General features: G+C 36.3%; 1 protein-coding gene across 1 annotated transcript in view; it reads right to left on the bottom strand.

Moving 5' to 3' along the window:
• ELP2 (elongator acetyltransferase complex subunit 2) overlaps positions 1–14,718 on the bottom strand; it is a 37,406-nt gene extending 22,688 nt beyond the window's left edge. The window contains exons 1-6 of the mRNA XM_009643510.2: positions 14,620–14,718; positions 12,614–12,764; positions 11,243–11,320; positions 7,430–7,494; positions 2,009–2,075; positions 914–1,048 (exon numbers count right to left, since the gene is read on the bottom strand). Of these exons, the coding sequence (XP_009641805.1) occupies positions 914–1,048; positions 2,009–2,075; positions 7,430–7,494; positions 11,243–11,320; positions 12,614–12,764; positions 14,620–14,718 (595 nt within the window). The remainder of the gene's footprint in view (positions 1–913; positions 1,049–2,008; positions 2,076–7,429; positions 7,495–11,242; positions 11,321–12,613; positions 12,765–14,619) is intronic.
• Between the last annotated feature and the right edge of the window lie 778 nt (positions 14,719–15,496).

Below are 15,496 nucleotides of genomic sequence, written 5' to 3'. Positions count from 1 at the left end.
GAAGCCAGGAAAGACCAGGTCATTTCTGATGTCTTCAGTGAAGAAAAAAAAAAAAAAAAAAAAAAATCAACTGCTTTCATCATCTACCCATATCTATTGACATTGAACAGCTCCTTGAAAAACCTACTTTCCCACAACCTCTGAGTACCAGATTGATGCTAAGAGGTCAGCCTCAGAGCGGTATCGCAGAATTCCTGGAGAACTCTCAAGCAATTTTGAAATAAACTCTCTGACATTGGCTCTACCCATACTCTTAAGCATATTTACATCCCCAAATGACTGTAACTACAAGCATTAAGATACTTCACGCAATGAATCAGGATTTGCAGCAAGTGTTTGAGCATGAGCACTTTTTACACATAACATCATGCAAACTTTATATTGCTTAAGTTGCCTAACAATTTACCCCATGTCAGCATTGCGAGCCTCTGATGTTATAGTGCTCAAACAGTATGTTAAATAACCATAAAGTAAGCCTGCACGTATTTATGTGTTCTCTCCAGTACTTTTCTCAGGTTTAAGTAATAGTAGCACCTCTTAATGCATTGAACTTGAAAGAAAATTAAATGTGTGCTATTAAACTGGAGGAGAACTGCACAACAGCTTACCTCCCACAGACAATTATATCTCCTATGTACTGCATTTGGAATACGTGTATCAATGGATGTTGGTATTAAGCTCTGTCACTGCTTTACCCTTTTTTTGTAATGCATCATTAACTTTACATAGTCACAGCTTTAAAACAGTAACTCCACTTTTTCTAACAGCTGAATAAAAACAACACAAACTGCTCTCAGATTCTTTTAATACAAGAAACAAACCAATCATCTTGTTAGCTCCCCTGAAACCACAAATGGAACCACTTTACACAAGTGAAAAGTTGTGCAAGAGAATTTTACAACTGTTAACCTACCTTTGATAGTAAAAACATTCTCTTTCAGTCTTATGGAACCATCTTCAGTTTCTGGAAGTTGCTTTGATTTTGTACACACTTTCCAAATTCTTATCAAACAATCCTGAGCACAGCTTGCTAAAAAAAGGTCTTCACCTATTCAGTTAAAAAAAAATAGTAATAGTTAGAGCCATGTTTTCCTTGCTTCTTCATTGCAACCACTGCCTTGACTAACCTACCATCTTTCCAAACACGCACTACAGTATTATCCTAATTTTTCCTATTGTACACAGTAACATAAAGGTGTTTTATCTTAACATCAACTCACTCTCTCATTTCAAACTCTCTAGTAGTTTATAACACACTGACTGTGGACATTTCCCTGCTTGTAAGACATGGAAGACATGGTAAATACTGTACATATTTTACATATACTTCCCTAATAATGGCCTTTGCTCTCAAAATTCTCACAGCCTCAGTACTCTTCAAGAACTCTTTTCCTCCTTTTCTTTCTTCAGGACTATAGCAACACCTAATTCTTCCTATTTCATTTTTGCCATTGCAAGAACTATTTGATTAGTTAACGTCTGAATACGTTCTCCTCATAATCTCCTATCCTTAAAAAAAAAAGGGGGGGGGGAGGGGGCAGGGAGAAGAAAAGTGCTATTTCCCCCTACTTTCCTCCCTTTCAAAAAGGGGCCAACTCTTCCTCACTCAGAGAGAGACATCCGCATATTGAAAAGGACAAGTTGCTAAAACCCCTATTTGTTTGCATTTAGGTACCAGTCAGGTAAACATGTTTGAAGCAAGCAAGACAAAATGAGGAATGCGAGCGTTCTGTATCAATCCTACTGTAACTGTAATTTTGATAACTAAAATATAATATGTAGTATAGGATCAACAATTCTTATGTTTTAAACAGGACACGAAGTTTTATCTTGATTTTTAACATTTGTACCACCATCTCGGAAAAAAAAAAAAATATTAAAAAAAAAAATCACAACCATAAGAGCTTAAGCTTAGGTGCTACAGTGCATCAAAGCCATCTGTCGGAGGGGTAAAACAGCAGTACTGTCGTTAAACCAGTATTCCACTTTATTCATCTTTTATACTGACCACAGACTGCCCATTCAATGCCTCTTATCCAATCTTCATGGCCAGGGAGTATTAACGTTTTCTGAAACTGAATAAAAATTCCTGTTACATCATAGAAATGCACTTAATTACCATGCACATTATCAGCAATTAGCTTTGGATTCTCAAATCTTTTATATTTATAGCTTCTATTATTTGAAGCTGGAAAAATAAGCTGCTACTAAGGACTGTAATTTACTGATAGATTCTAAATAAGCTGTTTTGGTTTTGCCACCATTGGGTAAACGTATCACATTATGGCACTTCCCATATGCGAGCAGGAAAGAATGATAATTTAAGGTGCTCATCTTCAAGAGGCTACAGTCTCTCTATGATACAGATGATTTTTTTTAAGTTTATCAGACTTATAGTGGTACACAAAGAATAACATAATGCAGGTATGACATGGTAAATAATTTCTATCCACGTGTGAAGTGGATGCAATTGCAGATGAGATGAAAAACGAATACAGGTAAAAATCCACTGTAAAAAGAAGAACAAATGGTTTGAAATTATTTCAGTAATTAATTTGTAAAATAATACTATTAATAAGAATGACTTAGGAGGCTAGAAATACTTACTATGTTTAAGTTTATTGACTACGATTTTAAGGAAAGCATACATCAAAGAACTGTATTGGCTCATGGAAAACTGCATGAACACAGGCTCAAGAACACAGGAATGCAAACACAGTCTGGATTCCCTTTTAAGAACTTTCATTAGCAGCATATTTTCTTTCATAACGTATATAATATTACCATTTTATTTTGATTCAATTAAGGTACAAGTGTTTACTGTTTACTTAGCATTTAAACCATTTCTATTTTTCTTTGCCCAGAAAAAGCCCTACTTCCATGACATTTTTTGATCCCAAGTTTCAGTTGTCTGAAATAACCACTACAGTTAAAACATTAGTGTAGTTTAGCATGAATAACTATCACACTGTTTCTGGCATTATATTCTGCTAAATCTCTTACCTAGGTCTACCAAAAGTTAAGACTAAATTATAGCCTCTGCTATCAGCCCAAGTCTGCAACTGAAGTCTCTTTTTGTAAAGAAAAAAAAAGAAAAAAGGCGCTTTTTTTGTCATTGTGCTGCTGCTCTGCTCTTTCGCCAAATCTCTGTCTTCAGCTTCAGAGGAGATGGTGAGCAACAGTAACTCACCCAAAGGAAAAATTTGTATAAGTATGAAAAATGAGCATGAAGAAACCCACACTCTGAAATCTCTTCAGTCAGCACTCCTGACATTCTCCAAAATCACCTTCCCATCAAACAACCTTACCCAGCTTCTCTTTATTCTACACTTGCAGTCTTAATGTTACAGAATGATCTGTATATGAGACACATGACCAGAACAGCTTAACAGAAATTTCCAAATCAGAAAGTTTTGATCTTAAGAAGGCATTCTTACAGCCACCTAAGACTCATTTGGTAAGTCACTTCTGCGCTCACTGGCACTTCTCGATGTGGTATTCCAGATAGATGTTTATGTTAAACACCCAACTGGTTATGTGTAAATAAAGGGGGTTACAGCTCAGGAAGCGAGATCAAACAGTGACCTAAAGGTTCTTCTGAAGACTACATGTTTCTGACAATACATTAACAAAAAAAAAAAAAAAAAGAAAAAAAGAAAAAAATCTTTTTAGCAATTCATATTTCAGATAATAGATAAAACACCTATTTATTCATTAATTTATATGATCTTTGACATAATGCCCTGTATTTTACATTCACCAAGGTGAGCTGGTAAATTTATTCCCAATTGAAAGACTGGTTCAGGCTGAACTGTTGCTAACATTTTGTCTTTTATGGTTCCTTTTATGTTAAACAGCGTGCATATCTCCTGAAACTTGACTTTAATAGTAATCTAAACATACATCTAATAATTTTACTATTTTTAATTTCAAGGTGGTTTTTTTTTTTTTAAATTACTCTCTTCGTCTCACATCAAAGAGAACTATTAAGAAAAGCAGACATTTGTTTTCTCTTTAAGGAGTAAAACTAATTACTCTGAGGTTATTAATACCACCCCAGGTTTCCAAGTCATTTCCCAAATAGGCTTTCAGGCACTACTTACCCTTAAGTCAACCATGCAGTTCTTTTGTGCTACAGAACAAGTATTCACTCAAAATTTTCAAGATATTGTTTCCCATAAAAATTGTCCACTGAAACTGAGCAAGGAGTGAGTAGTGTTGCTGTTGTGCCTTTTGCTTGGGGTTTTTGTATAATTTTTGCCATTTTCTTTGAAGACTATGTCTCTTCATATCACACATTCAGTTTGTTCAGATGTATCCTGTTCTAAATCAGCATCAATTTAAAGCTTCCTGCAGAGGCACACGGTCATTACTTTTAAATGATTCAGTCAAAGTTTTTATTATTGGCTAGCTTATATTTACAAGTATTTTGATCTGGCATTCTTCTCATTTTTACAGATTTTGTTTCTGTAGTCTCATATTTCTCCTTCTCTATTTCAGTTTTCCCCTTGATCCTCGCTGGATACATAAGAGGGGTTACAGTACCAATAGTTAAATCTAACAAAAGCTCATGGTCCAACTGACCTACTTCACAGGCTTTCCCATGCCTCTTAACTGATCTCTGAACATTTCTGCGTAGCAGCAATCAGGTCTCTTGTCTTTTAAGCAAAGAATAAAGCTGTTCTGTAGGTAGCAGAATTAACAAAGCCAGGTTGTCTGTGGAGATGCCCAGCACACTCTGCACAACTAACTCTGCCCACACTTTGGGTACATGTCCTCCAGGACCAGGCTAGTAGTGCTGTTTGGCAAATTTGGCAACAGAGGTCGAAGTCTTCCCAGTTTTTCTCCATCGGACACTAGATGTGATAACACTCTTCTATCCAATTGTTAATCTTATCAAATGAGAAAGAGCCTGAGTTATCTTTCAGCCTCTTATTCCACTTTTCAATTAGGCCAAATTATTTGGGGGAAACAGTTAAACATGCACCACAAATTCTTCTCACAGAAACCAAGGTCAACATTGAAATATTTTGTTTTAAAGCTCTATTTTGATCCTCTGGTTTACTTACTTCCCCTCCATAGGCCTGTAATATCTCAAGCAGGAAGACATATAATGGTTTCTGAAAGGTTTTTCCCTGGGTACTTTTATAAATCAATACCCTCTTTCAAGAACTCAGAAAAGCAAAAGAGTTCATTTTCTCTCTACTATTTAACACAGTAAGGGATCTCTGGGTAGGGAGTCTTAAAGGATTTGAAGCCTGCCCACTCAATTTCAAAAACCAAACAGTTTTTATGAATAAATATATTTCAGCTGTAAAATGAATCGACTTTATCAAAAGGCAGCCTGAATCGGCTAACTGAAGATGCCTCGTGCTCCCTCAGAGTATAAGAGTGCCCTCCCCTCCGAGTTTCATTAGAACGTCCCATTATGAACTTACACTCTACCTTTGGGTTCATACAATCTTTTTTAGGCTGTTAAGTAAGGGAAGAGGTTTCCAAGAGTCACAGAGCTACAGGCCCTTACCAGTGATGCAGAAGTTTAGATTCTAATCACTCTTTCATGCTCAGTTCTAGTGAAAAATGGCAGGACAACAGTAACACTTCTTTCAAATACCTTTAAAAGTATACTACAGAAGACATAAAAAAGCTGTCAGCAGATCTGAGAGAACCAGACTAAAAGAGAACCTCCCTTTAGCAGCAAGGAAGGAATTAATGTCAGAAGGCTCGCAAAGATGTTTTCCATTCAGTTAATAGCTGTAATGCACTACACAGGCACTTTTACTCCACATGGAACCAAATTTGGGCTCTTCTCTTTGAGGTTTGTACAGTGTACTTAGTTGAAAGAGATGTTCTGGAAAGTTAAGATAGACACCAACCAGAAATCCTACCTCATTTTAAAAAGAGAGATTCTGAATGCCAACTCTGCCAGGACAGCTGGTGAAAATACTTCCCAAAATTGAAGGTGTGAAAAAATAACACATGTAAAACAAGAGAAAATTCCCTTGTATGAACAAAGTTTCCTACCTCCAAAGTTAGGAAAAGACAGCACAATAAACTTGCTTACAAAGCTGAAGATGTAGCTTGTTTATGTCAACCACCTTCCTATATCCTCCACAGACTGACTACATTTAAGAATGGCTAAGAATGTTGCTATACTCAAAAGTTTAGTCAACAACTGGCAAAATAAGTTATGCATCTCTGAACATTTTTGGCAGTCAAACTACATATTACTTGTTAATCTGAACCATACAAGAAAACAAGTTCCAGATTTTGAATGACGAAAATCAACTGCACAGCCTCTGAAATAAAGCCTTTCTTTAGCACACTGAGAATCATGAGTGGCATTCTGCCATTGCTAATTCCCAGAGAATGTCATTAAACTGATTTAAGTCTGGAGCTACATAGGGGAAAAAAAAAAAAGCTAGGGAAGTGACCCTTCTTTCCCGCTTAGTGGTCAAGGAATCACTGAACATAGTAGATACGGGATGAAGTATTTATTTTATTGATGACAAAAAAAAATAAATCTTGTTATTGTATATGGCAGTGCGAACCACCAAAATTGCCTTATAAAGTAGCTTTTACTTCTCTCAAAAAGTAGTATCTATTCCATAATCTAAGGGGACCATGTCTGAACAAACCCAGAAGAGTAGGTGGTTCCTACAAATCTCATTTTCAATAGGGGTTTCTGCACGTTAGGTTCATTGGTGCCTTGGGGGCAGTGTTTGTGGTTTGAGGAGGGGGTTTAAGGGAACGACAGAGAGAAAGAAGTGACATTGACTTCTGTTTTTGAAAACAATCATTCAACACATGCTTTAGAGTCTAACAAAACTTCTGAACAGATGCAAAAGAGGACAGATCTCTTTCTAGTGCTCCAAAGGAACATTTATCTGTATAAAAAACTAGACTGCCGGCTGCCAAATAGTACATGAAAAATGTGTGTGCTTTTAGAAGATAAGATACTCCTTCAAATACCTCTTCCAACATTCACAGGCATTCAGCACAAAGGACATACTTAGCAACATACAATTGCACAGATACAAATCATATCAGTTTTACTATAAGAATTTATAGACTGAAAGTAACACCATTTCCATATGAACCATTCAATGCACAGACACTAGATAAAGAAGGACAGTCATAGCTATTTTATCTCAGTGGGAATAGAAACACAGGCTATCTTCACACATGGAAAAAAAAAATAAGAAAAGCCTAACACTTTTATGCACTGAATCCAACTTCAACATTCTGTATGTGCGTTTCATCATTACCTAGAGAAATGGATGAACTATTTGAACAGAGGTAGTTGTATGTGATGGCTATCTAGAGACAGAGACTAGTCAGTGAACAACTTCAAAAAATCAGCAGCACACACAAAAAGAAGGAGAACAACTGTGTAATGTTCTGAGCAAAAGACAAAAACTGTAACTACCTGACCATTCTGCTGTATAAACAAACTTATTTTGCAGTCATCACCACCGCAAGCCAGTATTGGTACTGGAAAGGAAAAAAAAAAAAAGTCTTTGTTAATCAAGTTACAAAATCTAATACTATAGGATATGAAAAATTATACAAATAATATAAAAATCAATATAGTGTCAATATATTAATACAAAGACAATAATACCACTTTTTTGTTGTTTGAATTAGACACCTAATACTACTTGAAATAAACTAGTATCTCAAGAACACAAAACTCAGAAGTTGTTTTGGCATGTAAATAATATCTACAAATATTTAAAATGCTGAAGAGCAGTTTCCTTCAAGCTCACATATCTGTAAGGAAGTTCAAGTATTAGAGATTTTTAATTAAATTATGTTTATTTTATTGATACTGACAGGCATTTGCTCTAAATATGAAAGGAGCAAGCAGGAAATCAAAATGACTCGGAGCTAATAGAGTTCAAGTTTCCTAAATCAACTGAAATAAGTATACAGATGGAGTTAGTGTAATTATTATACAGGAAATAAAAAGACAGATATAAAAAGGAAAACAGAGTGCCAGTTGCTGTACACAAGTATATGAAAGCAATTAACATTATTATACATACTGCTCAAGAGTTGAGTAGAGTTTACTTCTACAAGCTACCTAGGAAGTGCACAAAAGCCATAAGTCTATTGAATTCAACCAGACAAAGTTATGTCTAAGGGGAAAACGAGAAGTTAGGCAGTGTATTAGTTCATCTCTCTCACAGAAGATAGTTAACCCTTACTCCACTCTTTTTTGGTCATAAGGATGAAGTAGTACTTCTAGGGACTGAAGTAGTAAAAGGAATTAATTAGAAAATTATGAAGAAATAAGTTATCAGGGCTAACCATTTGCATTTCTCAAGTCTATGTAGAAAACAAAATACTAAATTTCACTAATATTAGCTACTTCGTTTAAAAACCTAAATGTCATCCCTTTAAAGAGATAATTTAATCTTTATTATGGATAAACCAAAAATCAATTCATAGTAAGTTTATGATCTATGCTAATTTCCTCCTTCTGTCTGTACCAAATCTGTGCCTATTTATCTACTGCTCCTCTCACGCTTCTAAGTCACATTTCACCTTCTTACACCTCCAGCACTTGCTGCTTCTCACCAACCTAAGTCACATTTCACCTCCATCTCGTCCTTGCCTTACATGGGGCCAAAAAGATAGCTTTGGACTGGAGGAAATGAAATGTTTTTAAAGAAGATCTGGTCTTCAGATCCATGGAAATTGGGCAAGAGTGAGGGGTTTTTTCCACAAAACACAATACAATGCATGTTCTTGAAGCCTGTATCATCCTTTCCTGAGAAGTACATTTTATGGACCATTATAGTAATTACATACTTACTTAGTGGAATAAAAGTTTGACTAATAAAAACAAGAAGAGAATTATGATCTAGCTGCTGTTTCAGACAAATGCCAATGTTTTCACTCAAGAAGTTCTGTCAAGAAGTACATAACTGGCAAAACCAGACTACTATACATTTTTTTACATAAATGCTCTAGAGTAATAGAATTTGGGTCCGATTGAGATAAAGTTCTACAAAGGAAATTGAAGGGGCGGGGGGGGGGGGGGGGGGTTGGTTTGTTATACAGTCCGGAAAGGGAGCATATATTTAAGGCAAAGAATGGAAGCGGGGGGGGGGGGGGGGGGGGGGAAGAGTTGGAAACTGCGGTCCAATTGCAATGGGGACAATACGATCAGCGAAGCTTTTTCAAGTTTACTCGCTCTCTTTTTCACCTGTTGCAATTCAGTTCTGAGGGGAAAATTCTTATTTGTCAGAGGCCAAGCTACGGCACCACAACTACCCAGGTGGTAGGAAGAATCACAGCATATGACAAGCGTTGATCAAGTCTGTAAAACAGTAAATCCTATTCCCAGTATTTTAGAAGCAGAGTTGCTGCAGACATTGCAAGGCAAAAAAAACCCCAACCAAACAAAACAGTAGGAAGCTTTTATTCAAGACTCAGAAAACAACTGTAAATAAAATCCTTAACTAAGAGGCTGCCAGCAAAATGCTTAAGCTATGCTCCAGCTGCAAATGATTGTTCAGATTTTTATCAGCAGTCTGTTGGCTTTCCCCATTTGACTTCTCCATAAAAATGGTTTGTAACTTTTTTTTTTTTTAAAAAAATATTTATTTTCAAGGACAATCAGTTAAAATACTAAGCATCATGAACTTCAATGTCTTTTGAAAGTTAAAGCATCCATTATGTATGAATCAATTTTCAATGCGAGCTTTAAATTTCTTTGGTTGGTAAAATCAGAGGTTACTGTGAATGCTTCTAGTTCAGGAGAGTAGTTTACGACTTTCAGAAAAGTAATTCTGTATTTAATTCCCCATTTAAAAACTGCAGATTGTCCTCAAGAGAAAAGCTGCTTTAAATCTTAATACAGCTGCCAACATAGCCTTCATAGTGATTTCAGAGCAACTCCTGAAGTTATCATAGATCATTTTTCCCTGAAGCTCATTAAAATTCAAAAACTGCCATTACAGATTAATGTTTCTGATAAAATGATCAGCAGTGAGATTTTTAATAATACATTTTAAGCTACACTATTTAGATTTCAGAATTAACATACTCCTCTGAGCAAAAACAGTTCAGTTGTATGGACTACTATGTCAAGTTTAGGGAGAAAACACAGAACACGACTATGCTTTATTGAAAGACCCTTTACAGATTTCTAGGGGAAACATTTCTAACCATACATTTATGGCTCAAAATCTAAACTGTTTCTTTATAACTCTAGCAGCACAGATCATTCATATTGGAACCGTCATTCAAAACATAAATGTATAAGGTTGGAGTTTTTTTAAATTTCTGTACAAAACCTACACAAATAATTTCTGATTTGAAAGTAATTTCAGTTCTTCAGAAAAGTAAAGTACTCTTTCAAGTTATGAGCACTGTGTTGTTCTGGATAACCAATTTGAATTGGGATGGGAAGAGGCCCTAATAAAGGACTGTCGTGCCCTGAATGCAGTTTTAAGCAATGATGGGTTTTGGGGACTCTGGAAGATTTTCACAGCAAAACAAAATGCTTGCTATGCCTCCATTTAAAGCAGCTTCAAGCGGTCCACGCAATTTTGGTTTCAGAAGCATTTAGTTTTAAGAATTAATACGATAATCATCATTTAAGGTTTTTCCAAAATGAATGGTCACTTCTCTCATCTACAATATGATTTCAATGTTAAACAGATGCACTACTCGAGTGTTACAGAAGAGTATGTCTGCAGCAGCCTACAAAATCTGAACATTTATATTAATAGAATGGTATATAAAACATACTAAACAGTCAGGTTGAACTTGTTCAGCATCTACATTTTTTCAGGTTTAAGACTGAACAGGCGATAAACACTGCTTGTTAATCTGCAATTTTTGATGCAGGCCTGCAGATTCTTTTGCTGGATCTTGCCCTTCAATCCAAACAACAAGAACAAACATTAAGCAGCAGCACAAGGAGTGGGTGAAACTAACAGCACTTACAGCCTCATTACCCCCTTCTTAAGCTCTCTGTCTCAGAGTTCAACTAAAGAACTCCATTTGAACATCATTTTGAAGACACTGTAATCAGCCAGTATTCTTCTAATTGCTAAGAAAAGTTCAGTGAAAATCTGTAAATACAAGCAGCAGCTTAGACTGATTCTGCAGAAAACAAGAAATATGGCGCAAGGGTCTGGAGTCGGTGAAATGAAAATCCTGTTACACATTTAGGGGATTTCTTAGATTTCCTGAATTGATATTCAAGATGTGCAGCTGTACTTACCATTGCTGCCAGGCAAGAAGGATAAGCAGACATCCATAACAAAGCCATTTCCAAACTGCAGAATTTCAATGCATTTAGCTGGAAAACAAGAATAGACAGTGTTGATCTCATTCATCATAAGTGTTACAGTTACACTGTCATTTCTTCTTGTCATTATGTAGTTAAAATTTCCAATTCAATTTTACTTTAAGGAGCTGAAAGACTTCTGTGTTTTTCAAGAGCCTAAATAATAATGTTATCTTCTGTGCGCCCACAGAAATTCATCCAGAGTTACCTGAGTCAGAAGATAAGCCACTATTCTCTACAGAGTATTAAAGTTGCACAGCTTCACTGTGGTAACATATCAGAAGCGATAAATATTGCAAATTACATCCTGTGGCAACAGCATTCACTACACAGAAAGCTAAAACTGAATCCATTTGCTACAAGAGCAGATAGAGAGATGAGCAAAAACCAACCTTCCTGCAAACACCGCTGAGATCCTAGAAGTGGTTAAACTGGTAAGCCATCAATCTCAGAGTAACCATCAGGGTAGCAGAAAAACCTCTTCACAGAAGCAGAATTAAAAAAAAAAAAATAAAATTGGTCCTTCCACCACTGGAACCCGCAACAGCAAGGCAAAAAGCAAAGGACAGGACTTCACGGTGTTCTTTGGGAGCACGAGAAATGCCTTCCAGAACACGGGACTGAAGACTGGCAACTCCCACCTATTTCTCAGGCAGGGCAACAGGAAATCCTCAGGTACACCAGACAAGGAAGAAAGTAGCTTGAGAGATGCGGTCAGTACAACTCAACTAGCAAATAACACTTTAAATCTAGATTATCCACCCTATTTTTTTCTTATGTATTTCAAAGAGCTGTTCTCCCATGTGTCCATGCAAGGGCCTAGTTCACCAGAAGGTCGAGATCCTATTATCCCAAACTTCATTGGACTCAAGTCAATAGAAACAAACAAGGGACTAGTTTAACCTCACCTTTCTAATCCAGCATTAATCATTTTACTAAGTAATTTTACTTCACGCACACATACAGGTAGTCTGCCCCCACATTACAGGGCAAAATGATGGTACAGATTATCAGATTCTGAATACAAATTAAAAAGAAACAAGTAAATTCAGCCAACACATCACTGATGAAAAACAGATAAATCACTACGCAGAACAAATCTGATCCAAAGCTGTTTAAACTAGTGTAACCCTCCACTTTCAAAGAGCAATACAGTGGTGTGGTGCACCAAAGTTTGAAGAGAAATCAATGTAGTTGCATTAAAAGACATTAGTATTTAACTAGTACTTCAATGGATAAGCATTCATCATTTTTATTAAGATAGTATGCTGTCCCTAATGTTAAAAAAAAAAAAAAAAAAATTACCTTCTGAACCATGGAGAGACCAGATTCTCACAGTAGAGTCAGAAGCTGCAGAAGCTATTAGCAGATTTAAATCGGGTTCATCTGACTGGTAGACAGCATCCACAGCACAAACAGCTTCAGCATGGCCTTTGAGAGGAATGCTTTTCACAAGCTGGACACATCAGAAAGTTTTACAAAGGTTTAAATTCCAGTAAACTATCTGAGAATTTTTAAAGCCATTTTAATAAAAAAATTTAATACTGACAAGTTGTATACCTATGATAGCAGAGCATCTGCCAAGCTACACTTAAGCTATAGCATATTGCAGGAAAGCACAGAGAAGAGATACAGCAGTAATGACTATTAACTTGGTAAGATTTTGTTCAAAGGTGAACAGAACTAAATGTTCCTGTATACACTATACAAACCTCGCCATTCCTTGAGGAAAGCTGGAAATAGTATAGAAGTTAGGAAGAGCAGTTTTCCTTCCTCCTTCTCCGTCTCTTGCCCCTCACCCTAAAGAACACCTCATAAAAGTTTGGAGAACCTTAGCGAAGGAGACAGAGCAGAGAACACAATGGCATAAGTAGCAGCAATGCTTAGTGTGTTCTCGCAAATCAAAACAGCTTTTTACTCCTTCAGAATACCAACATGAAAAATAAAAACTCTAAATTTAGACTTAAGTACCTACTCTCCTAATGCATGAATACAGGTGATTCACTTTGTAATCTGTTCCTCATAAACAGAAAGAGCAAAAGCAGCAGCTTTTAATCCTGTGACCAGAAGTTGTCCAGCATTTATCCAAAGTTTGTCATAAACACACTTGACATCTCTTTCCAAAATATAGTGTGGTAGGCCCCAGTAAGAATTTTCGATTGGCCCGATATAGAACTCTGACTGTTTTTAAGAATTTACGCCAGTCTAGAACTGTCATTACATTGTGCACATCTAGCCAAGCTCTTTTTCAAAGACCGCCGTAAGGCTATGCACCTCATCAGCAGATGAGGTTAATAAAGAAATCTGTAAATTTTTTAAATAAATCTGTAAACAATTACAATAGATCAGGATAAGAAATTATTTGTCTCCGAGAACATTCCCCCTTAACCATGCCTGATAACAAGTACTCTAGGTGCGCTTCCCCCTAGTATGGATTCTTGTGCATTTTAAGGCTAAATCTAGTTTGTCTAATCTAGTTTGAGACAGACGTGTATAATCATAATCCAGTTTGAGACAGCCCATGAAATAGGTTACCCACACAGCCATTCACAAATCAACACCTAATCCATAAGATTTCAGAAGTTAGATTAAAAAGACATTCTATCTCACTTGTTATCTAAATTTCAGTTCCTTCTGAAGGCTCTTTTACACCATACTCCACCTTTTGCCTTACATTTTTACAGTATCAATAAAAAATTAGCACGTCTCCCTAATTTTCTCATTTTCACTGACAAAACTCAATCGTTGCACAGATTGTCTTAGTTTGGAGGGCGGTTGCTTGTTTGTTTGGGTTTTTTTAAATACCTACCTGAACTTGCGCATCATTCTGGTAAGATTACCTATATACAAACACTACACTGTTACACAGATTGACTGGAAATCACTAGAAATGGATATAAAGAAACAAGGAATAAAGGTACAGGAAATGTCCCTTAAAAATGGACTTCGCATTTTGGAGATTTTAAGGCAGCTTAAAGAGAAACACTGTGTGAGATCAGAAAGCTGATGACTCAAGAACCTACAAACAGCATCTTTTAGACATGCTAGACAAATCCACCTAATGACTGGTTAGTTAATTTCTTAATGAAAGCTGAATTGAAAAAAGTTAAACTACAGAAAAGAAGAAACAATGTTACAAGTAAAACATAGCATGACAGAACATCAACAATTTGAAGGTGATACACACGGGGTTCGATAGTCAAGGTAAAACAAGATAGTATGAATAAGAAATGCAGACAAAACAGATAATTTGTTGTATGTGAAAAACTGAGGGTGGGGAGAAGCTTTAAAAAGAGGTTACTCCTGCTTACCTGATTATTCCACGTTCCTGTTCCATTCCATTCCCAAAGAATGAGTTGTTTATCAGATCCCCCAGAAATTAACCCTGTTTCAGAAGCTAAAAAATACATTTTGGTAAGGGTTGTGAAGGCTTACTTTGGAACAGCAGTCAACAACACAAGCAGTTACTTTGGTTACTACTCACAAAATATCACATATCAACTGTAAGCAAAGTTTCCATCTAAGTAAAGTATAGATGAGTTGCACTGTGTAGGAAAGTTTAAGAGCAAAAGTATGTTCTAAGAAAACAGAAAAAGTCACGGGAATATGTAGAGTTCCATATGCATGTGATTAACGTATCTTCCAAAAAAGACCCTCAAATGGAATAGTGTAATTTAGTATTTTGGGGGTTGGTTTGGTCTTTTTGGCGGCTAGGAGAATAAAGCAAAGGCAATCTAACCCAACAGAATTTAAACCTTTACATGAAGATATAATTCCCAAGTTCCCTGTAAATAATTTATATAATCACTTTTAAGAAGAAAATGTTTTAGTGCAACCAGTTGAAAGGATGGCAGTTTATACCGCTATTAGAGAGGAATGCTTTCATCTCAGTACTTCCCCCCTCCCAAAGAAGCAACAGGAACGTTACATTAACGGTCTAATCCAACAGCCCCGTTTCTGTTTGTCAGCAAGTTTCTATAAATGCACTAAGCGACTTTAAAATGCGGAATTACTGTCGAGCAAAAACCTCATAAGGGTCTCAAAAGTTTTTATCTTAAAGGATTGATTTTTTTCGTGGATATGGCCTCTATGCAACTGACAGCTCTGTAGTCTGAGGTTTCTTAAACGGCACCGAGATCGGTGTACAAAGCCAAAACACACAAAACTCCAAACCCTCAGTAACGGGCT

The sequence above is a fragment of the Egretta garzetta genome, unplaced genomic scaffold, assembly GCF_000687185.1.
Source record: "Egretta garzetta isolate BGI_Z169 unplaced genomic scaffold, ASM68718v1 scaffold88, whole genome shotgun sequence".
Lineage (NCBI taxonomy): Eukaryota > Metazoa > Chordata > Aves > Pelecaniformes > Ardeidae > Egretta > Egretta garzetta.
The sequence above is the reverse complement of the archived record's forward strand: the minus strand, read 5'-3'. Positions and strand labels throughout refer to the sequence as shown.